Source organism: Dipodomys spectabilis, unplaced genomic scaffold, assembly GCF_019054845.1.
Source record: "Dipodomys spectabilis isolate Male_0828 unplaced genomic scaffold, ASM1905484v1 ptg000069l, whole genome shotgun sequence".
NCBI classification, from domain to species: Eukaryota; Metazoa; Chordata; class Mammalia; order Rodentia; family Heteromyidae; genus Dipodomys; species Dipodomys spectabilis.
This window is the reverse complement of record NW_024870746.1, coordinates 24,592,048-24,614,525: the sequence shown is the minus strand read 5'-3', so window position 1 is coordinate 24,614,525 and position 22,478 is coordinate 24,592,048. Positions and strand designations below refer to the sequence as shown.

Here is a 22,478-nt window from a genome sequence, read left to right as displayed (position 1 = left end):
GGGGAAATGTCTGGTATTTCCTGTTAGCATCTAGAATCTTTGCCTCCCTGCTGGCCCTAGCTGTGTCTCTGAATCCCTTCCTGCTTCCTTGATGAGCAGCGTGGGGACCACAGGACATGAGCAGGTGGCTAATGGAAGACCCCAGATGCTTTCCCAAGGCCATCATCCTGGCTGTGGGCAGGGGTGAACTCACATCCCTGTTCCTCAGCCTGTGCCAATGGCCACCATCTAGAGTGTTCATTCAGATGCAAATGGCTAAATTGCTTTATCGTGGCAGCCCCAATGCCCCCCACTTCCCCTTTCTCATGGGCTCATTCTCATATGCATATTCGCTTCTGGGAAGGTCAGGGGTGGCCAGGACCTCTGGACAAGACTGTTAGCAAAGCACGATGCCCTGCTCTCCAGGGTAAGGGTAAAGCTCTGGGGCTGGGAGGCAGATAGGATTGGAATCCTAGAGCTTTCCTTCTCTAGTTCTGTAGCCCTGGGCAGAGTGCTTAGCATCTGTAGACCTTGGCTTCTTCTCCTGCAGAATGAGACTTAAGTGATACCTCCTGCCTCATGGGGCCATTCCCAGGACTAAATGAGTTAACTGTGGAAAGCCTGGAGAGCTGTGCCCAGCACGTGTCCATAGAGGGGGAGGCAGTGATGTCACCATCCATCTGAATGGTATAACCAATCACGGGCCATTTAGAATAGTGTTTTGAGGGGCCAAATGGCAAAGATGCCCTCGTCCTGGGTGCTCATAGAGCTGAGTCCTCACAGGGGGGAACGTTCTGTGATGGGGGGGATTTGCATCACCTTTGGGCAGAGCAGAGCTGGTATCTGCCACAGGACCCTCAGAGAGGGAAAAGGGACCTGGTGCCAGGCTTACCCATGCCAACTGTCGGGCCCCACGAGTGTGCGATCTCCTTTGTGGACATTTCACAACCAGTTTCAACTCTGCTTTTCCATTTCTAAAAGCCCAGGCAGATGCCAGATGGAAGGAGGAAAGAGCACTGCCAGAGAAGGCAGGGGCTGGGCTCGCTTCCCCTCTCTCCAGGTCCTCAAGCTCCTTCTCTGTCTATAACATTACTGGGCCTGTTTCTCAGTTCTTCCATATCCCAGCAGGTGGGACAAAGCGCCCTCCTCTCCCCATTACAAGCAAACTCTACAAAACCCTCTGACCAGGGAGGGTTGGGCCCGTGGTAAGAGCAGTGGCTTCCTAAGAAGGCCGAGCTCTTTGATTCAAGGCCACGTGTTGCATATGGCACTTAATTTTGTGTAGATCTGTCAATATTGAGTACGCTGAATGGTACATTCATTTCCACTTAAGAGCGCGTGACTGCAGGTTTTTCTACACCCGCCTTGGGGTTGCAGTGGCTATGATGCTACCTAGATCCAGACTTAACACTTAACGAATACCTTCTGCTTGCTGCTGTCTTAAGCGCTCCCTGATCATCCTCTGTAACCTTCCCAGGAGACTAGGCAAGGGGGTGTGATTACACCCATTTTGCAGGCAAGGAAAATCAAGGAGAGATGTGCTGTTTGCCATCACTGCTGGGAATAAGACAGGAGAGCAGGGGTTTGTTTTAATTTTTAAATTGTTGTTATAAAGGTGATGGGCAGAGGAGTTACAGTTACATAAGTCAGGTAAGGAGTACATTTCTTTTTGGACAATGCTACCCTCCCTTGCGCTCCCAGTGTTCCCCTCCCAGCCCACCCACATGTTGTATAGTTCATTTTCAACACAGGGTCTAGCGAGTCCCTCTGCTGCCTTTGTTCACCCTTTGTTCCCCCATTTCCGTGAGGAGGGCAGGTTTTATGTCAAGCTGGTGAGCCAGACCTCCTGACAGATTTAAGGGGGACTTAGAACTGGCTCCTTGGGTATAGAAGGTTAACGAGTCTGAAATGAGAGCCCAAAGGCAAAAACACCTCATGCAGAATGGAGGGGAAACCCAAGAGGAAAGTCCTGAGTTCAGGAGTGATCAGGGGAGGGACTGCCCTCCTCCCAGCATCCTCAGGGGACCTATGACCTGAAAAAAGCCCCAGAGGAAGCAGAGAGGAACCACCCTCCCTGGGCTCTGAGTTTGTCCAGGCTGTTGTTTTGTGGGTTGTTCTCCCCCCCCCCCCCCCCCCAATAACTGCACCTTGGCAGAAATCGAGCAAGTGACTTCTGCCTGCAGTTGGCATGGGCTGTGTCCGGAGCCAGTGTGTGCGACTAGGACACTTTCTTTGGGTTTCTAACCCCCACAAACAGTTCTCCCTGCCCTCCCCCCCCCATGATCTGACCTAGCCTTACTTGGGGTGTGCTGTGTGTAAAAATACACGGGGTTGAGCCATTTCCTGCTGCTTCCGTTGTTGCGTGGTGATAAGGCACAGAAACTCAGCTGTGGACAGAGATTCCCCCAACAGCACAGGGCAGCAGCCCCAGGCCTGGCCGCTCACATCCAACCCCCCAGCCGTCCTTCCTATCTTCTGTGACCTTTCCTGCCTTCCTCCTCCTCCTCATCCCCAGCCTCTCTCCGTCCCTCCCTTCTCCTTCCTTTGAGTTTTGTGCCATCCTGATGTGCTGGGGAAGCCCACCTGCCTGGTGGGGGACAGAGGGGCTCTCAGGGCCTGTCTCCACGTCCTGCTGGTCCCCTCGGACCCCTCCCCCCCAGGCTGCTCCTTGCTTCCCTGGGCTTGTGGGTTACCTCTGGGACTTCAGTTTCTGCTGGCCTGGCGAGCAGGGCGGTGGGCGCCCACTGTCCCATTTCTGGGAGACAGAAGGGCTGGGTGCTCACACCATCATGAAGCGGAAGAGGTTGCGGACAACCTTGGCGAGCTGGAAGGTAACTGAGGATCTGGGAGCCGTGTCAGCAGGGGTGGGTCACCTACACAGCTGTGTTAGTGAAGATGGGGCTGTGGGGAGGGCAGGGCCAGGGGAGGGGCTTTGATCAGCTCTGAAAAGCCCCCTCAAGTGCCTTTTGAATAGGTTAAGTCCAAAGAAACAGTTCATCTCATCCCTGAGAAATCCACCGTGGGACTTTCCACTGAGGCTGCAGCCCGCTGGAGCCCTGCTTGGGTTCCTCCTTGTGTCCAAGCAACAAGGATTCTGGGATGGAGGTTCTTCTTTCTTTCTTTTTGGTCAGTCATGGGGTTTGAACTGTGGGCCTGGGTACTGCCCCTGAGCTGTTTAGCTCAAGACCAGCACTCTGCCTCTTGAGCCACAGTGCCACTTCTGGTTTTCTGGTGGTTTATTGGAGATAAGAGTCTCATGGAGGGGCTGGGAAGGTGGCTCAGTGGTAGAGTGCTTGCCTTGCATGCCTGAGGCCCTGGGTTCGATTCCTCAGCACCACATAAGCAAAATGAAAAAAAAAGCCGGAAGTGGCGCTGTGGCTCAAGTGGTAGAGCGCTAGCCTTGAGCTGAAGAGCTGAGGCACAGCGCCCAGGCCCAGAGTTCAGGCCTCACGACTGGACCCAAAAAAAAAAAGTCTCATGGACTTTCCTTGCCTGGCCTGGCTTTGAACTACCATCCTCAGATCTCAGCCCCCTAAGTATCTAGGATTACAGGAGTGAGCCACTTGCGCCCAGCAGTTCTTTTTCATAGCTGTGTGTCACAGAGTAACTTACTAGACTTCCCTGGGCCAACTGGCAGAGCAGATCTGCCTAGTGTGCGTTTTAGTGTGGGGCTGGAGAGAGAAATGTGGGTATGCTCTAAGCCCCGCCAGCCTAAGCACAATTGCTGAGAGAGTCCTGTTGTTGGTGTTCCTGTAGACTTTTTCCCCTTAAAACTTCCTCTTCATCCTGCAAACGTTTTCCCAGGGGAGACCAAGTCCCGAGGTATGCAGGCCTGCGCTGAGTCCCAGCGACCCCTCCCTTCCCTCTGGGCCGGTGACTTAGCCGGGCTCCTTCTGCTTGCCTCCTTCCCCAGGGTGACAAAGGTGACCTGGCGGCCCTGAGCCTCACTTCCGGCCCTGGCCATGGTGACAGCGATGGCCCCATCAGCCTGGACGTGCCCGACGGGGCGCCGGACCCGCAGCGCACCAAGGCCGCCATCGATCACCTGCACCAGAAGATCCTGAAGATCACCGAGCAGATCAAGATCGAGCAGGAGGCGCGGGACGACAACGTGGCGGAGTACCTGAAGCTGGCCAACAACGCGGACAAGCAGCAGGTGTCGCGCATCAAGCAGGTGTTCGAGAAGAAGAACCAGAAGTCGGCCCAGACCATCGCCCAGCTGCACAAGAAGCTGGAGCACTACCGGCGGCGCCTGCGGGAGATCGAGCAGAACGGGCCGTCCAGGCAGCCCAAGGACGTGCTGCGGGACATGCAGCAGGGGCTCAAGGACGTGGGCGCCAACGTGCGCGCGGGCATCAGCGGCTTCGGGGGCGGCGTGGTGGAGGGCGTCAAGGGCAGCCTGTCGGGCCTGTCGCAGGCCACGCACTCGGCCGTGGTGTCCAAGCCCCGCGAGTTCGCCAGCCTCATCCGCAACAAGTTCGGCAGCGCGGACAACATCGCGCACCTGAAGGACCCCCTGGAGGACGCGGGGCCCGAGGAGGCGGCGCGCGCGCTCAGCGGCAGCGCCACGCTCGTGTCCAGCCCCAAGTACGGCAGCGACGACGAGTGCTCCAGCGCCAGCGCCAGCTCGGCCGGCGCGGGCAGCAACTCGGGCGCCGCGGGGCCGGCGGGCGCGCTGGGCAGCCCGCGCGCCAACGCGCTGTACGGCGCCCCCGGGAACCTGGACGCCCTGCTGGAGGAGCTGCGGGAGATCAAGGAGGGCCAGTCCCACCTGGAGGACTCCATGGAGGACCTGAAGACCCAGCTGCAGAGGGATTACTCCTACATGACCCAGTGCCTGCAGGAGGAGCGCTACAGGTAGGGGGCAGGAGGCCGTGTCACCCCGGGGCTGCCGGAGGTCTGATCGCATGGGGACCTCTTGGCTTACGTGGGTGAGATGGGTGTCCAGAAGGGGAAACCGAGGCAGACCTCTCGCCTACCGCAGAGTCTGGCCAGATCACCGACTCTGAGGCAGCTTACCTCCTGCTGCGTTCAAGTATTTTACCGTATAACCCGAGCCAAGGGATGGTTAGCTCTGGGCACAGGGAGGGTAGCGCTGTTCTTTATACCTCCACGAGGCTCTAAGGGAGACTGAATGGAGCCAGACTTCCTTGAGTGCCTATGTATGTAGCATGGACCGTTCCAACACCCAGGGGATACACTGAAGGCCAGTTTGGGATTGAGCCCAAGTCAGGTCCCCCTCCCAACAGCCTCTGATATGACACTTGCTCCCTGAGAGTGTGGGGACCTTTTCCTTGCTTGGTGCTTTTTCCTCTTAGGAAGGTTTGTGGAATTAAGGGGGGGGGGCGCAGAGGCCAGGCACCTGTGACTCACACCTGTAAGCCTAGCTGCACAAGAGGCTTAAGATCTGAGGAGTGTGGTTCAAAGCCAGCCCAGGCAGGAAAGTCCATGAGACTCTTATCTCCAATGAACCACTAGAAAACCAGAAGTGATACTATGGCTCAAAGTGGTAGAGAGCAGAAAAGCTCAGGGACAACACCCCAGGCCCTGAGGTCAAGTCCCACAACTGACAGAAAAAAAAGGGGGGAGAGGGATGGGAATCCCATCCAAAATAAAACTAACCACCCCCACATTACAGTCGTCTTGATATTTGTCCATTTCATAGCGTGTCCTGTATACCCTGGTACTCCTGCTACCCCAGAGAGCCTCTCACCCAGGGTATGAGAGCCCAGTGTGAAGTCTTTTATTCCCTCATTCATGAATTGTGTGATTCGTGTGATTCTCTGGGCAGTTTCCTTCATCTCTGGGGGCTGGCAGATGAGAGGGATGCTGGCCCGCACTGTCTTATGGGACATGAGGAACCTAACACACCATGCAGGTAGAACGCCTGGCCCAGCACCTGAGTGCACCAGTGCAAGGCCCAGGAGGCCCTTGGTGCCCACAAGTATGTGGTTCCAGGACGCACTGTTGAGGGAACAGGGCACATGCTCAGGATGCACAGCTCAGCACTGCATGGGCTTGATTCATTTTTCCCAAAACTTGGTCCGACTTCCCCTGAAGACATGCCGCCTTTCACCGGATCTCAAATATTCAGCAGGTCACTTAAATTAAACACATTACATACCCTTTTTTGGCTTGGGAGGATTGTCATAACTTTTTACTTTGCTTTGCGGGTACCATCTGCATTTTGGGAGGGCAGATTTTCACAAAATTAATGTCAGGGAGACACTCAGCAGGTCACACAATTTAAACACAACTAAGGATGATGCGGCACAGACGAAGCTCTGCGTATCCACGGAGCTGAGGAATGAGCCTGTGGGATTTTTTTTTTGGACAGTCATGGGGCTTGAACTCAGTACCTGGGAGCTGTCTCTGAGCTTTTCTGCTCAAGGCTAGCACTCTACTACTTGGAGCCACAGTGCTACTTCCGGTTTCCTGGCGGTGAATTAGGGATAAGAGTCTCATGGACTTTCTCATCTGGGCTGCCTTTGAGCCTCTCGAGTAGCTAGGATTACAGGCGTGAGCCACCATTGCCTGGCACCCTGTGGGAATTTTAACATTTTTGGTTTTGAAATTTCATTTATTTACTTAGGTGCCAGTACAGGGGCTTGAACTCAAGGCTTTTCACTCTCCCTTGGCTTTTTCTACTCAAGGCTGGTACTTACCACTTGATTCACACCTCGATTTCCAGCTTTTTGCTGGTTAATTGGAGATAAGAGTCTCATGGCTTTTTTTTTTTTTTTTGTCGGTCATGGGGCTTGAACTCTGGGCTTGGGCGCTGTCCCTGTGCTCTTCAGCTCGAAGCAAGAGCTCTACCTCTTGAGCCACAGCACCACTTCCGGTTTTCTAATAGTTTATTGGAGATAAGAGTTTCAGGGACTTTTCTGCCAGGGTTAGCTTCGAACTGTGATCCTCAGATCTCAGCCTCCTCAGTAGCTAGGATTACAGCTGTGACCACCATTGCTGGTCTTGAGTTTTTTATTATTATTTTTGTGACAGCACTTAATGGAAACCACGTGTAATAATAAACCTGTGAATAAGGCAGGCTTCCTCTCAATGGCAAGCCCCATTGCCGTGGGGTTGAAATTAGAACGGGGAGGGGGGGGGCTGGGAAGGTGGCTCAGGGGTAGAGTGCTTGCCTCGCCTGCATGAGGCCCTGGGTTCGATTCCTCAGCACCACATAAGCAGAAAAAAAGCCACAAGTGGCGCTGTGGCTCAAGTGGTAGAGCGCAGGCCTTGAGCTGAATTGCTCAGGCCCAGAGTTCAGGCTCCACGACCAATAACCCCCTCCCCCTCAAAAAACAATGAGAACAGGGCCGGACACATGCGTAGGCTGTACGTGTCACTGTTCGCTGAGGGAGTGGTGGCGTCTTGAGGAGAGGACGGTGGCGTTGGAGCAGGCTGGGGTCACCTCTTCTCCTGCCCCCTAGGTACGAGCGGCTGGAGGAGCAGCTCAACGACCTGACTGAGCTTCACCAGAATGAGATGACCAACCTGAAGCAGGAGCTGGCCAGCATGGAGGAGAAGGTAGCCTACCAGTCCTACGAGAGGGCACGGGACATCCAGGTATGGCCAGGGGTGACCCTGGGGAGGCCTCGGGTGTGCCGGTAGAGCACGGGGGTTTGCAATCACATGGGGGCAAGGGGCCCAGCAGAGCAGAGCAGACAGGGCAGCGTGGAGATAACCAGGCAGGCCTGCAGCCGAGCATGCGCACTGCACAAAGGCAAGCTGGTGGGTGAGAGCTGCCCCTCTCACTCCCCCCTATTCTGGTGGTGGCCTGGCACATAAAATAACTGGGATTTCCAGTCCTTGGCCTTCTTTGACAGGGAGCTGGGATGGGGCTAGCTCCTCTCCTTCCCATATCAACCAAGACTTCTGCTTCTATTTTTTTGCTTTTGTTGGTCATGGTGCACACAGTGCCACTTCGGGTTTTCTGGTGCTTTATTGGAGATGGACTGCCCGGGCTGGCTTTGAACCATGATCCCCAGATCTCAGCCTCCTGAGTAGCTTAGGATTACAGGCGTGAGCCACCAGCACCTAGGGAGTCGAGTTCTGTTTCCTTGCATCCTACCAAATAGTGATCAGAAAGGGCTTTGCTCCCATCTATAGCTACCCATCTAGGCCCTCTTGGCCTTTGGAGAGAGGATCCTGTGTATTTTCGCCCTCCCCCAGTGGAGTAGTGTATTAATCCGTTTTCTACTGCTATGACAGCATGCCTGTGCTGAGGTAATTTGTAAGGAGAAAAGGTTCACCTAGCTCACAGCTCCAGAGGTCTCGTTCTATGCCAGCTTCTGTCCAGTGCTGATGATGCCATCCTAGTGGATAGCATGGCAGGAGCTGTGTAGAGAAGACCACATGGTAAGGCCGAAACGCAGGGAGAGACAGGGTTCTGACTTGCTCTTCTACAACAACCCACTGTCACAGGGAGTACCTGGCTCCAAGAGGCCATCTTTAATCCCCTCTGAAGGCAGCACCCCCCAGTAACCTCATTGCTTTTCACCAAGTCCCTTCTTTGGTTTTGTTTTGTGCAAGTCCCGGGGCTTGAACTTGAGGCCTGGGCGCTGTCCCTGAGCTTCTGAGCTCAAGGCTAGTGTTCTGTCACTTGAGCCACAGCTCCCACTTCCAGCTTTTTGGGTGGTGTTTTGGGGATAGGAGTCTCATAGACTTTTCGACCCGGGCTGGCTTCGAACCTCAATCTTCAGAGCTCAGCCCCCTGAGTAGCTAGGATGACATCAGGAGCCACCCAAGCTCCCTCTTAAAGGTTCCTTCCAATATCGCCACATTGGGGACCAGGCTTCCTCAAACCCTATGCAAATCATGGTGGGCCGGAGGGACTCAGCCTAGGGCTCCCACCCATCCTGAGCCCCCCCGCCCCCGTGCTACCGTCTGTGCCCGAACAGGAGGCTGTGGAGTCCTGCCTGACGAGAGTCACCAAGCTGGAGCTGCAGCAGCAGCAGCAGCAAGTGGTGCAGCTGGAGGGCGTGGAGAACGCCAACGCGCGGGCGCTGCTGGGCAAGTTCATCAACGTGATCCTGGCGCTCATGGCTGTGCTGCTGGTGTTCGTGTCCACCATCGCCAACTTCATCACGCCCCTCATGAAGACGCGCCTGCGCATCACCAGCACCGCCCTCCTGGTCCTCGTCCTCTTCCTGCTCTGGAAGCACTGGGACATCCTCACCTACCTCCTGGAGCACGTGCTGCTGCCCAGCTGAGCAGCCGGCCCCGCCCCGCCCGCCCCGCCCTCTCCAGGAGGGACCCTGGGACTCGTGTGTCCCTTGGACTTCGTTTGTGTGTTGGGTTTGGCCTCTTGCCCAAACTGTCCATTTGGCAGCTTCTGCCCTTTCTCTGTACTTGCTTATGTCCAACACCTTCTCCCTGTTGGCCCCGACTGGAGGTAGAGGGAACACCTTGGCCAAATGAAGCAGAGGAGGACGCCAGGGCTGATTGTTTGGATTATTCAGTCACGCAGAACATCTCCCAACTGGCCTTGGGATGGCTCAGGTCAGGAAGGCCACTAAGACAGGAGAAAGCCAGCTCTCCCTGGGCTTCCCCCAGGAAAGGCCCAACCCTGGGGACCCGCCGCAGCCCCTTCCAGTGGAGATAGTCAGGATGGAGGCTGGCCCCAGCGAGCACAGGATGGAGTGGGGCGCAGTGTTCTGGTCTTTCAGGGCCAGTGTGCAGCCACTTGGGAGCTCAGTCTATCCTTTACCCCTCTTCTGGGTTTTGAGGCTGGCATCCAGGGCTGGGCTGTTTCTGATTGGCAGGATGCAGGCTCTGGATGCAGGCCCAGTGGCGTGTGACTTTGAATTTGGGTTTTCCCTGCTCACCTTTCTGCCCACCTTGTCACTGGATCTGCTATTTTCAGGGAAACAGGCCCCAGAGGCATGAGCCTCAGCCCAAGCCCTTAGGCCTCTGGGAGCAGGTAGGGTTCTATCTATTTATTTATTTATTTCCAGTCCCATCCTATCCTATCCCCGTATCTGCCCCACTGGGCTCCAGGGAGAGGACTTATCCCTTCTCCCTCTGAAGCCAGGGCTGATTCTCAGCTCATTGCACTTCCATACCTTGTAGCCTCTCCTAGCTGGGGGGCGTGACCACCCGGCATCTCCCAGGCATCCCCACGACTGGGTGGGAGGAACGTGGCCTCTCTTTTATATATGTCTATTTATTTTATATGTGTGTATTTGTGGAGGAAGAGGTGGTTTATTGATTATTTTTTTAAGGCTCTGGAGCGGTGTGTATAGTTTCTCTGCACATCCCCGCTTCCCCATGGGCACTTCCAAGCACAGAGGGGTCTTCTCGCACAGGAGAGAGGAATCCCCTAGGGAAGAGAGAGCGGTGCCCGCCAGCTGTTGTGGACCATCCCAAGAAATAAATATCCTCTAAATTTTCAAACCATCCTGTCTGGTGTTGGTTAATTAGGGTATCTCCATGGAAATCTTTAGATCTATGCTTTGTGGACCTCGTTTGCTGGCTGGGGTGGACCTTATTTGCTGGCCTGAGGCCTTCCTGTATTGCACCAGGCATCATCCACCCTTCCCAATTTGTTTTTTGCAGCCAACACTCTGGCCTATGATAGGATACTCATCCAGCTTCATCCCCCTTCCTGGAACCTTCCCAGCAGGAGGGAAATTGGAAGATGCAGTTTATCTCAACAGATCTACAGCTGGGAGGCTTGCATCATAGCAGTCATACACAGGTTTGGCCACAAGAGGGCAGCAGAGCCCCCACTTTGCCAGTGCTTTCCAGAGCCCCGGCTCTCCAGGAACAGCAAGCTAGTCTGCATAGACTCCCAGTCCCTGTGTCTACTCTGAAAGCCTGACTCCCAGTAGGAACCCCGTGGAGTTTGGGTGAGGTCCCAGAGTCTCCTTTCTGGGAAGAGACCAAGTTGACCTCTAATGCTTTGGCCACAGCAGGGGTTGTGAGAAATGGACCCAACCCAGAGCTCCCAGTCCTGGTTCCTGACCTATAATTAGCACACTTGTGGCCAATTTACCCCATATCTGAACCTCAGTTTCCACATAAGATATCTGCTCCCTTCAAGGGCCAGGATGTTCTGTGGAACTGACAAGTTAAAAAGCAGTAACTGGGCACCAGTGATAACATGCTTATAATCCTAGCTACTCAGGAGACTGAGATCTGAGGATCACAGTTCGAAGCCGGCCCAGGCAGGAAAGCCCATGAGACTCTTCTCTAGTTAACCACCCAAAAAGGCAGAAGTGGAGAATGGCTCAAGTGGTAGAGCACGAGTCTTAAGGGGAAGGAAAAAAAAAAAAAAAGCTCAGGAATAGTGCCAGGCCCTGCATTCAAACCCCAGGACCAGCACATGTGCGTGCAGGTGTGCGCACGCGTGTGCGCACACACACACACACACACACACACACACACACACACACACACACACACAAGCTGCAGCTATCCCTTTGGCTTCAGGCTCAGGGACTCCGGGACTAATGGCAGTGGCACAGGTGCTGCACTGCAGCAGCAGAGCTAAGTGTTCAGAGTTTGACCCTCCTGGTCCAAGGTCCAACCCCAGGCTGGAGCTCAGGTGACCTTAGGAGGCCTTCATCAGTATCATTCGTGGACCTTGCACCCCCTTTTTTTCCAACCACATGCACATACCTCTCTTGGGGGCCCACATTCCTGGCCCCAGGTAGGGGGTGGCTGCTGTAGGCTGCAGACATTTCCGGCATTCCTCCTCAAGGTCAGGTGCCTTCCCCGAATTGGTTCTTAAATGTCACTGGCAGCCCTAGTCCACACTGGAGGGAGGGGCGGAGAAAGGGGGGTCATTCCGGGCTGACCCTGAGGACACACAGCACAGGGGGGCGGGGGGGGGGGGGGAGAGGTGCCAACCTCGCCCACATCTTCTGCAGAGGACAAACAACACCACTTGTGTTTCCCTCCTCATGATCTGGGCAGGCATCTCAGGAAGCCCTGCGTTCCAGAGCTGGGTTTTGTTTCTCTGGCATTCCCTCACACTTCATTGTTTGTGTCTCAGCCTAGGCTCCCTCTGTTAAAACAACAACAACAAAACGAAGGGGGGGGGGCTGCTCCCCTGCCTGTCCCTCCTGCTCTCATTTGGGTTTGAACTCTCATTTGGGAGAGACTTGGGGGGGGGGGTGTCACACTATAAAAGACTGATTTGCAAACTGCGAGGCCAGCAGCAGCCCTTCCACAGGGCATCTGTCTGTCCCCCAGGCTTGGGGATCATCTTTGGGGGGGGCAGGGCTTCCCCAGGTTGGAACAGTTCCCCCCCCCCCCAACGTGGGCGCAATTGAGAAGGCTGGGAGCTTCCTCCGCAGGCGATGGGCCTGGGCGGGCCTAGCTGCTGAGCTGTGCCGGGCCACGCTGGCACGCCCTGGGTCCATGTGGGACAGTGGCACCCTGACAGCTGCAGAGCATTGCACTGGCAAACGACGCAGTAGCGGGAGGTGACCGCGCTGCCAGCCCAGGCTGAGCACAGAGAGGCGGGCGGTGAGGCACTGGGGCCCAGCCAGGACACCCAGAGATCTTCCTGCCCACCTCCTCCTGCTCACCTCTCCCTTCAGCGGCAGGCCCTTAAGTAAAGCTGGGAGCCCAACAGGAAAGGGCCAGCAGACCCAAGTTCAAACCCAGCCACTTGCTCTGAACAGTTTCCATCACCGTCCCTGTCTCCCGGGCAAAACCAGCCCAGGCCCAAGAAGTCACCCCAGCCTGACAGAAGACTGACTGCGTGAAGGCCTGAGGCTTGAGGCCCAGAGTATCACAGTTCAAAGCCAGTCCTTGAGACTCCCTCCCTAAATAAGCATAAAAAGCCAGGCAGGAAGCATGGCTCAAGTGGTAGAGCGCCAGCCATGAACAAACACAGCCAAGCACAGCCGAGCAGGGGAGCCAAGGGGAGAGGAGGCTGGGGTATGAGTCACGATTGTCAAACCTGTGAGGCCAAGGACCTCAGGCTGCCAGGGGTAGGCTGCAGCCAGCGGGATGATGACCAGCCTCCGAATGCCTGCCCCAAGGCACTGGGGGGTGGGGGAGAGTCGGGAGGGAAGGCTCTAATCTGCCGGGGATCAGGAGTGTGCGGACCACGGGCAGGCCCTGCAGTGAGCCCTCTGGATGAAGGCCGGCAGTCATCCTCAGATGAAGGTGGCAGAAGGAGGCTTGCCTCACTCGGGCTGGCCAGCATTGCCTGCGGGGGGGGGGGGGGGGGGGGAGGCTGGAGCTTGCCTCAGCACACCCAGACTTGTTGGCAAATCCTGAGTCACCCGAAGCCAGAAGGGCAGTCTGGGTGGGGACACTGTGCTGCCTCCAATACTCAGGGCCTTCTAGAAGATCTTCCGGCTGCCTGCTGCTGCACTCCCCTGCAGCCCATCTCTCCCTTAGTCCCCTGACCTCCCAGATGAAGGGTCCTGGGCCTAGCAGTGCTGGACAGGCCTCTTGTATCATGTGCAGTACGCACCAAGTTGGCTCAGCCTCAAGAGCTCCGGGATCACATTCCACAAGCCCCCACCCCGGGGGTCCCAGGAGCCCGCTCTCTGTCACCCTTCTGGCCTGATGCTTCTTTTTTTTTTTTTTTTTTTTTTGGGGTCCGGTCATGGGGCCTGAACTCTGGGCCTGGGCGCTGTCCCTCAGCTCTTCAGCTCAAGGCTTGAGCTCTACCACTTGAGCCACAGCGCCACTTCCGGCTTTTTTCTTATGTGGTGCTGAGGAATTGAACCCAGGGCCTTGAGCATGCAAGGCAAGTGCTCTACCACTGAGCCACCTTCCCAGCCCCTGGCCTGATGCTTCTTTGATTGCTCTACTGGGGTTATTCTTGCAGTAATTTTGGCTGCAAATGACTCTAAAGTAAAAGAAGAGTCACAATTCCCTTTTTTGGTTTTGGATTTTTGTTTTGGTGTATGTGTGTATATATGAACTGGGACTTGAACTCAGGGCCTAAGTGTTGTCCCTTAGCTTTTATATTCAAGGCTGGCACTCTACCACTTGAGCCACGGCTCTACATCAGGCTCTAGCTAGGATTATAGACGTGAGTCACCAGCACCCAACTCCATGAAACTCTTATCTTCAAGTAACCAGCAAAAAGCCAGAACTGGAGGTATGGCTCAAGTTGTTAAACTTGAGTCTTTTTTTTTTTTTTTTTTTTTGTCAGTCGTGGGGCCTGAACTCTGGGCTTGGGCGCTGTCCCTGAGATCCTCAGCTCAAGGCGAGCACTCTAGCACTCTACCACTTGAGCTACAGCGCCACTTCTGGTTTTCTAGTAGTTTATTGGAGATAAGAGTCTCACAGACTTTCCTGCCTGGGCTGGCCTTGAACCATGATCCTCAGATCTCAGCCTCCTGAGTAGCTAGGATTACAGGCATGAGCCACAGGCACCCAGCTTAAACCTTAGTCTTGAACAACCAAGCCAAGCAAAAGTGTGAGGCCCTGAGTTTAATCTCCAGTACCAACACAAAATAAATAAATGTTGTAGAAAGAACTCTCTCTCTCTCTCTCTCTCTCTGGCTGTCCTAGGCTTGGTCCTCTGGTCTGCAGGAAGGCTAGCCTCTCTCTGTCTCTCTCTCTCTCTCTCTGTGTACCACCTAGGCAAGACACCAGACCCTTGGGCTGGAGCTGTCTCTGCCATGGGTCCCTTACCAGGCACTAGACTCCAGATGGAGGGGAGAAGAGAAGGTTCTCCGGAAACTGATCATTAAATGAACGTATGCCAGACTCAAGACAACAGAGATCTGTTGCATGCCTGGGACTGACCTCCCATTCGCTCAGCTGGGTGGGGCCAGTCTTGGCCACAGATGATGGCCCACCCAGAAAGGACAGCTGGGCCAATCAGCGAGAAAGGAGTGAGGAGAGGTCAGCTTCCTCCTCCTCCCTCTCTGTTGCTCTTCTCATCTTCCTCATCATTTGGTAGCTGGAGTCTAGGTGTGTGGCCCCTAAACCATCTAGCCTTTCGTTCAAGTCAACTCAAGAAATGCAGTTTTTCAGCCAGGTGCTGGTGGCTCATGCCTATAATCCTAGCCGATCAGGAGGCTGAGATCTGAGGATGATGGTTCAAAGCCAGCCCGGGCAGGAACATCCGTGAGACTCTTATCTCCAATGAACCACTTGAAAACCAGAAGTGGCGCTGTGGCTCAAAGTGGTAGAGGGACAACTTGAGTCAAAAGAGCTCAGGGACAGCGCCCAGGCCCCGAGTTCAAGCCCCACAACCAACAAAAAAGGGATGTGTGGTTTTGAGCGCCAGTAAGTGTGCAAGCTCATGCACACGCACTCTTCAGTACCCAGGGCATAAACAGGCAGAGATCCATGAGGCCACATGGCCACAGAAAGGAGGGCCTGGCCGGGGGCTCCAAGTAGGAGAGGAGGTATTGCTTTAGGTCTCAGCCCAGCCCCACCCACATCCAGAGGTTGGCGGGCTGAGGAAGGGGCTGCTCACTCAGCCCCTTACAATGAGAAAGGACCCGAAGAGGAGTGCTTTTGGGGTTTGGGTGCTGCCGAAGGGTGGCTGGTGTTGAAAGCCAACGAGACAGGGGCAGGAGAGAAAAAGCCATCCCTCTGGAAGAGCTGGGGCCCCCTGGACTTCTGGGATTGGGAGAAGGGGGAGGGAGGGGCCTGACACTCAGATGTGCTGTGTGACGCTGAGTGAGTCACATCACCTCTCTGGGCCTCTAGGATCCTGCATCCACACAGATGGAGGACTCGGGCGGAGAGATTGAGATGGCCCTGGCGGGGCAGGGAGAAGATGGGAGGAGGTGTGTGTGCTCCCAGCCCACACCCGCTGAAGGGAGGCCTGCAGTGGACTCAGGGGCAGTGGGGAGCAACAGGAGGTCTGGGACCCAATCCCAGGGAGGGGAGGTCCAGGTGAGGGAGAGATTTGGCCTCCACTGGCCTCTCGTGGACTCTCCCTCACCCTTATGGGTGGGGCTGATGATACAGGAGGTGCCAGGGCTGTGGTTCCTGCCTGGCAGCTGCCAAGAGGAGCAGGCTTCTACCGCCGCATGATTGGAGGGTGAGAGAAGGCTCCGCCGCGGCCCAAAGTCATAGCAACACAGATTCCCTTTTCTGCCCAGGAATGTACAGCTAACAAACACTGTGTGTGTGTATGTGTGTGTGTGTATGTGCACGCACGCGCGCGTGCGTGCGTGCTGATTCATTTTATCCTCCCAACAACCCTGGAGATGGGCCAGGGCTGTGTCATCAGACTCCGTTTTATAGCTGAGGAGGCTGCTGGGGGACTCAGAGCTAGCCAAGGGCAGGGGCAGCCCAGATTTTCTGGCCACCTGGGTAGTGCTGCTCACCACTGATACCTGACAAGCAGCGAGGTAAACAACAAACACCTTTCCATGTACAATAGCAGGTGCCCCGCAGTGGGGTGAAACCAAAACCTGTCACATTTTAGTATGAATTAGTGTAGTCTACTGAACACTTTCCCTGCTCTGGGCGAGAAAGAGAAGGTTAGGTTTTGGGAATTGGAGAGAAAAATATTTCTGAAGAGGCAGACAGGGAAGTCCATCAAACATGGTCATCTGTGTGCTTGGTGGACAAGATGGAGAAGAAGAAGTGAGTTAGACCAGACTCTCTTGGAACATCCCAAGTCTGTCCTCAGACAGAGAGAAAGTTCTGTGGGTGGGCCCAAGGGGGGTGAGAAAGCTGAGAGGGCTGACTGACCCAGATGCATGGGGCTGGGAAGGTGGCTCAGTGGTAGAGCGCTTGCCTCACATGCATGAGGCCCTGGGTTCGATTCCTCAGCACCACATACACAGATAAAGCCGGAAGTGGCGCTGTGGCTCAAGTGGTAGAGCGCTAGCCTTGAGCTGAAGAGCTGAGGGACAGCGCCCAGGCCCAGAGTTCAAGCCCCATGACCAAAAAGAAAAGATGCATTGCATTCATAAACTGCTTTGTTAAATGGCAACTCCTTTGTACAACTACTTAACGATAACTTTAAAAAAAAAAAAAAAAAAGTTTACCCTCAGAACCTGGTAACTGCTAAAACTGTGATGGAAGAGCATGCTGCAGAGGAGCCGGGGAGTTCTCTTTACCCGGGACACACCTTCCCCCCCACACACACCCACCCCCCACTCACACGCCTGCCAACTTCCTAATGGAAGTCCTTCTCCTTGTCCCAGTGAAGTCCCTGTTAGCCAGCAGCACCTAAAATGCTTGCCTATGCCCAATGACCCCACCCTATCACTAACAACTCAACGAAGGCCGGGAGGGCCTTGGGGAATTTCTGACCAATGCCTTCTGTGTACAGATGGGAAAACTGATACCCAGAAAGGGCAATGACTTACCAAGATCATGACCTGCAGAGGCTGCTGCCAGGCCCGCCACCCCCAACGCAGGCCCGTCATGGGTTAAGGAGAAGGGGAGGGAGGGAGAAGGAATGCAGGAGAGGGGGGAAGGAGTTCTCAGGGGGCTTGTCCTCAGAGCCAGCCCTGGCATTTGTTGTCTGGATCAGCCCTACCTCTCAAATTGAGGCTCTCTACATTTAAATCAGTCCAAGTGAAAGAACTCAGACACCCAAGCCCTCAGCAGCACAAGCCGCATGACATGAACTCAGTAGTCACATGTACCTGGCGCCCACCAAATATAGTGGAAGAACAGAGAGGAAGATCATTTCATCCTGGCAGAACAGTCTGCTCAGACAGGCCTGCTCTTCACCCTTTCTGGGAGCCATCGAGTATCAAAAGTATTTTGGGAGTTCACTAATCCTTTGTTTTAGGAAGTTGAACAAGGAAACTTAAAATGTAAGCGTACCCCACCCATGACATAGGCCCTTCTGGTTTTTATTTCTCTTCCTTTAAAAAGAAAATGCAAATAAGACAGGCACCACTGTCCTGTCTCACATGTGTAATCCTAGCTACTCTGGAGGCTGGGATTAGAAGAATCTCAGTTAGAAGCTAGGCTTGAGAAAAAAAAGTGAGGACCCCTCATTTCAACCAATAAGAAGCTGGATGTGAGGGTGAGCATCTATCACGTCAGCTACATGGGAAGCGTCAATAGGAGGATCACAGTCCAGGCCAGCTAGAGCAAAAAGCAAGATCTTGTTTGGGAAAAAGTAGCCAGATGCCAGGTGTGGGTGGCTCATGCCTATAAATCCTAAAGACTCAGGAGGCTGAGAACTGAGGATCCAGTTTGCAGCCAGCCCAGGCAGACAAATGTGTGAAACTCTTTTTTTGTTTTTTTTGTTTTTGTCAGTCATGGGGTTTGAACTCTGGGCCTGGATGCTGTCCCTCAGCATTTCAGCTCAAGGCCTAGCGCTCTACCACTTGAACCACCACTTGAGCCACTATGCCACTTCCGGGTTTCTGAGTGGCTTATTGGAGATCAGAGTCTCACAGACTTTCCTGCCAGGGCTGGCTTTGAGCTGCGATCCTCAGATCTCAGCCTCCTGAGTAGCTAGGATGACAGGCCCTCCTGAGTAGCTAGGATGACAGGCGTGAACCACGGGCACCAGCTTGTGAGAAACTCTTATCTCCAATGAATCACCAAAAAACAAAGACAGAAGCAGAGCTATGGCTCAAGTGGTGGACCATCAGCCTTGAGCAAAAAAGCTCAGCGACAGCACCGAGGCCCTGACCTTAACTTCCAGCAAGGGCACAAGAGACAGAAATTTAAAAATGAAAGGAGCAGCTTGGCACAGGGCAAATGCCCCGAATCTGAGCCTCCCACCCCCACCCCATGGGTACTGCGGGCACCCTAAACAACACAGCCTGCCCACATGGACCCACACTTGTTGGTCTCCTCCCTCTCTTCCACTCAGTCCATGTCTCCAAGAGCCCCTGAGGGTTGTGGGGGCCTTGGCCTCAGAGCTCCCCTCCAGCTGCCTCTCCAGGGTGCCTCATTAGCATCTCAGAGACCCCTCATCCTCTCCCCACTCAGTGGAGCTCCCTGAAGCTAGGGCCAGCCAGGGCCCTACCATGTAAATGGAAATCCCTCTCAACAAATGAGAGCCCAGTGCCTCACGCCTATAATCCTAGCTATTCAGGAGTCTGAGATCTGAGGATCAAGGTTTGAAGCCAGTCAGGGCAGGAAAGACTGTGAGACTTTTCTCCACTAAACTACCAAAAGTAAAAGAAAAAGCCAGAAGTCGAGCGGCATGGCTTAAGTGGTAGAGCACTCGCCTTGAGCAAAAGCAGCTCAGGGACAGCCCCCAGGCCGTGAGTTCAAGCCCCAGGACTCACACCAAAAGAGACAGAAAAGAAAGAACTGGAAGAAGTGGCACAACTCCAGGGTAACTTACATAATAGGCCAAGCAAAGAATGGCAATTATGAAACCCCAACTAAAACGCGCGGGGCAGTGAAGGAAGTTAAAGATCTCAAGTTCTGTACAGACTTTTCTTAGCTTGAGTACCTCTTCCCCATTCCCTCCAGCCCACCCCACCCTTCTAGTAACAAGAATATTGTGTGTGTGTGTGTGTGTGTTGGTCCTGGGGCTTGAACTCAGTGCCAGAAAACTATCCTTTAGCTTTTTCTGTTCAAGGCTGGTGCTCTACCACTTGAGCCACAGTTTCACTTTGGGCTTTTTGCTGGTTGATTGAAGACAAGAGTCTCATGGACTTTCTTGCCTGGGCTGGCTTCAAAATGCCATCATCAGATGTCAGTCGCCTGACTAGCTAGGATTACAGGCGTGTGCCACCGGCACCCTCTGCCAGTTCAATTTATCTGCTGGTTTTCTACTATTTCCCCTCAAAATAATCTGATGCCAAAGTGGTGTGTTTGGGGGTGACTCTTCAACCCTGCAGAGTTAAGTGAGTTGCACTGGAAGCACAGGTGACAGAGGGGAAACTGAGGCTCATAGTCGTCAAGGCTCCTCCCCAGTTCCTGCTGGTAGGAGGCTGAGGCCCAAAGTTCAAAGCCCACACTTCCACCCACACTGGGTGATTTCATTCTAACCTCAGCCCCTACACCGCGCACACCTTCATTCCTCCCGGATAGAAGCAAAGAGGCAAGAAGGCAGAACCCTAACCTGACCCTCCCCGAACTGGAGGTCTGCAGGGCCTGAGCTGGCAATACTGCCCTGACATGGGGCTCTCTTTCCACCTGCCTGCTGCAGATTGGGCACCATTGCTGTGTGCATCTAACTTCTGTGGGTTCAGTCCATGTGTGTGTACATATACATATACATAGATACATATACAAACACATACATACATAGACATATACATGCAAACACACACACACACGTTCATATATACATACGAACATATGTGTATATGTATATCTCCCAGGGGAAGGGATGGCCTCTGGGAGGGACGGCCTTGCCTCCACACAGGCTGACCTGGAGTTACCCCAGCCATCCCCAGGCTCCCCTGGGGCCCTGGGAGTGGGTGCGGTGTGGACAGGCCTGCTGGGTGACAGCAGGTTTGAAAGGAGGCTCAGGAAGGGTGTGGTGGGGAGGAGGGGTGGTCATGCCAGCCTGCCAGCTTCTTTGGTTGTGCCCAATGGGGCAGAACCATGTCTCCCACTGGCCAGGCCCTAGGCCTAGGGTGGGATCACCCCCAGGCCCTTGGCAAGACGTGAGCTAAGCGTTGGGTGGACACCTGCCTCTCGCCGTCCGGTCAAGTGCTGGCTCACCAGCCCTGCCCTCGGGATGGAGGGCAAGGAAGCCAACCCTGCTTGTCCTCAGAGCAGGGAGGACAAGGTGGGGAGCCTGCTCTCACAGGCCAGCAGCCCTTCCCCAGAAGGAGCAGGGACAGACAAAAGCCCAGTGACTCATGGATGAGCCATCTTCCCGCCCCCACCCCTGGCCTGGCCCAGCAGAGCCCAGCTCAGCCTCCCCAGCAGCCAGGGCTCCCCTGTCCTCCACAGCCCTGCTCTGGCTCTGCCACACCAGTCCCTCCCCTCCCTACCCCTGCACAGTAGGGAGGGAGGAGTCTGATGGGGGGGGGGAACTCCTCAGGAGCCCGGGGACCAGCTCCCTCTTTCCTGCCCTCAAAAGGCCTCACCTAGTCTCCCCCTAGCCCTAGGGGCCTGTCTCTGCCATTTCTTCATCCCCTTCTTGGATAGAGCTCAGCAATGATTCCCTCCTGCTAAGACCCAAACTCTGAGGCAATGGAAGTTGCATTCCACTCCAGGTGGTCAGAGCTCACTTTAGGAAGGATTTCCTTCTGCTGAGTTTCTGTCTCCCTGTAGCATCCACGCCAGTGTCCACCTGCGCTGCGCTCTGCTCCAGGCCACGTGCCTTCAGTGGCTTTCATCATTCTTCCTAAGACGTGGTTTACCAGCCATGATGGGGGCGGGGGGGTCTCATGTGCAGGGCTCCATGCCAGGACAGGAGAGGGGAGGGAAGGGGACTTTTGGGCTGCTTGGCCTGATGCTGTGGACACATTTCCACATGCCCATTCTCCTTACACGCTGTGTCTACAGGGCCTGGCACCCCAGCAGAGGCCATGCCAGCAGGAGGATGGCAGCGAAACCTCCTTTCCCTTCGCTCCCTTTCCTTCCAAGACTGTGGCTCCTGAGCATTCCTGAGCAGGTCACCAGCTACCTGCATCAAAGGCAAGGTGATATAAACTTGTTCGTGTTAGCCGGGTAGCTGAGGTCATGGCCCCTCTGCCAGCCCGAGGGGCTCTGGGCAGATGACTTCCCCCATGGGAAAGCCAGCTCTTAGGCACTGCTTGCTTTTGTTTTTTTTGTTGTGTGTGTGTTTTGTTTTGTTTTGTTGGGGGGGAGGGGGTTGGTACCATCTTGGGGAACTCAGGGCCTGGGTACTTTCCCTGAGCTGTTTTGCTCAAGGCTAGTATTCTACCACTTGAGTCAACCAGCTCCACTTTCAGTGTTTGGGTGATTAATTGAAGATAAGAGTCTCATAGATTTTCCTGCCTAGGCTGGCTTCGAACCAAGATCCTTAGCTCTCAGCCTTCTGAGTAGCTAGGATGATAGGTCTGTGTTATAGCACCTAGCCTCAAATACTACCTTTTTTTTTTGTCAGTCATGGGACTTGAACTCTGGGCCTGGGCGCTGTCCCTCAGCTCTTCAGCTCAAGGTGAGCGCTCTACCACTTCCAATTTTCTGGTGGTTTATTGGAGATAAGAGTCTCACAGACTTTCCTGCCTGGGCTGGCTTTGAACCATGATCCTCAGATCTCAGCCTCCTGAGGAGCTAGGATTACAAGTGTGAGCCACCAACATCCATCTTCAGGTACTAATTTTTTCTTTTTAACCAAGACCTCAGTCCTAGATTCCTAGAGGGTCTGATAAAAAAGATGCCATCTTTGCAAAAAAAAAAAAAAAAATACATCTAATTCAATCACTCTTTTTTCTTTCTTTTCCTTTTCTTTTCTTTTTTTTTTTGGGGTCCGGTTGTGGGGCCTGAACTCTGAGCCTGTATGCTGTCCCTCAGCTCTTCAGCTCAAGGCCAGCGCTCTACCACTTGAGCCACAGTGCCACTTCCGGCTTTTTTCTTTTTGCTTATGTGGTGCGGAGGAATTGAACCCAGGGCCTCAGGCATGCAAGGCAAGCGCTCTACCACTGAGCCACCTTCCCAGCCCTCTTTTCCTTTTCTTAAAAAAAGTTATTTACTTACTTTTG

The 22,478-nt window shown here is 54.4% G+C and overlaps 1 protein-coding gene across 6 annotated transcripts in view; it reads left to right on the top strand.

The window, feature by feature from the left end:
- Tmcc2 (transmembrane and coiled-coil domain family 2) overlaps positions 1-10,377 on the top strand; it is a 41,744-nt gene extending 31,367 nt beyond the window's left edge. For 5 of the 6 annotated variants that reach the window (XM_042682072.1, XM_042682073.1, XM_042682076.1 and 2 more), the window contains 3 exons: positions 3,893-4,836; positions 7,410-7,545; positions 8,880-10,377. In XM_042682072.1, the coding sequence (XP_042538006.1) occupies positions 3,893-4,836; positions 7,410-7,545; positions 8,880-9,191 (1,392 nt within the window). In that variant the 3' untranslated portion in view covers positions 9,192-10,377. Of the gene's footprint in view, positions 1-2,650; positions 2,811-3,892; positions 4,837-7,409; positions 7,546-8,879 lie in introns of those variants that run through there. The other variant, XM_042682074.1, reaches the window with a different exon arrangement.
- Positions 10,378-22,478: the final 12,101 nt, after the last annotated feature.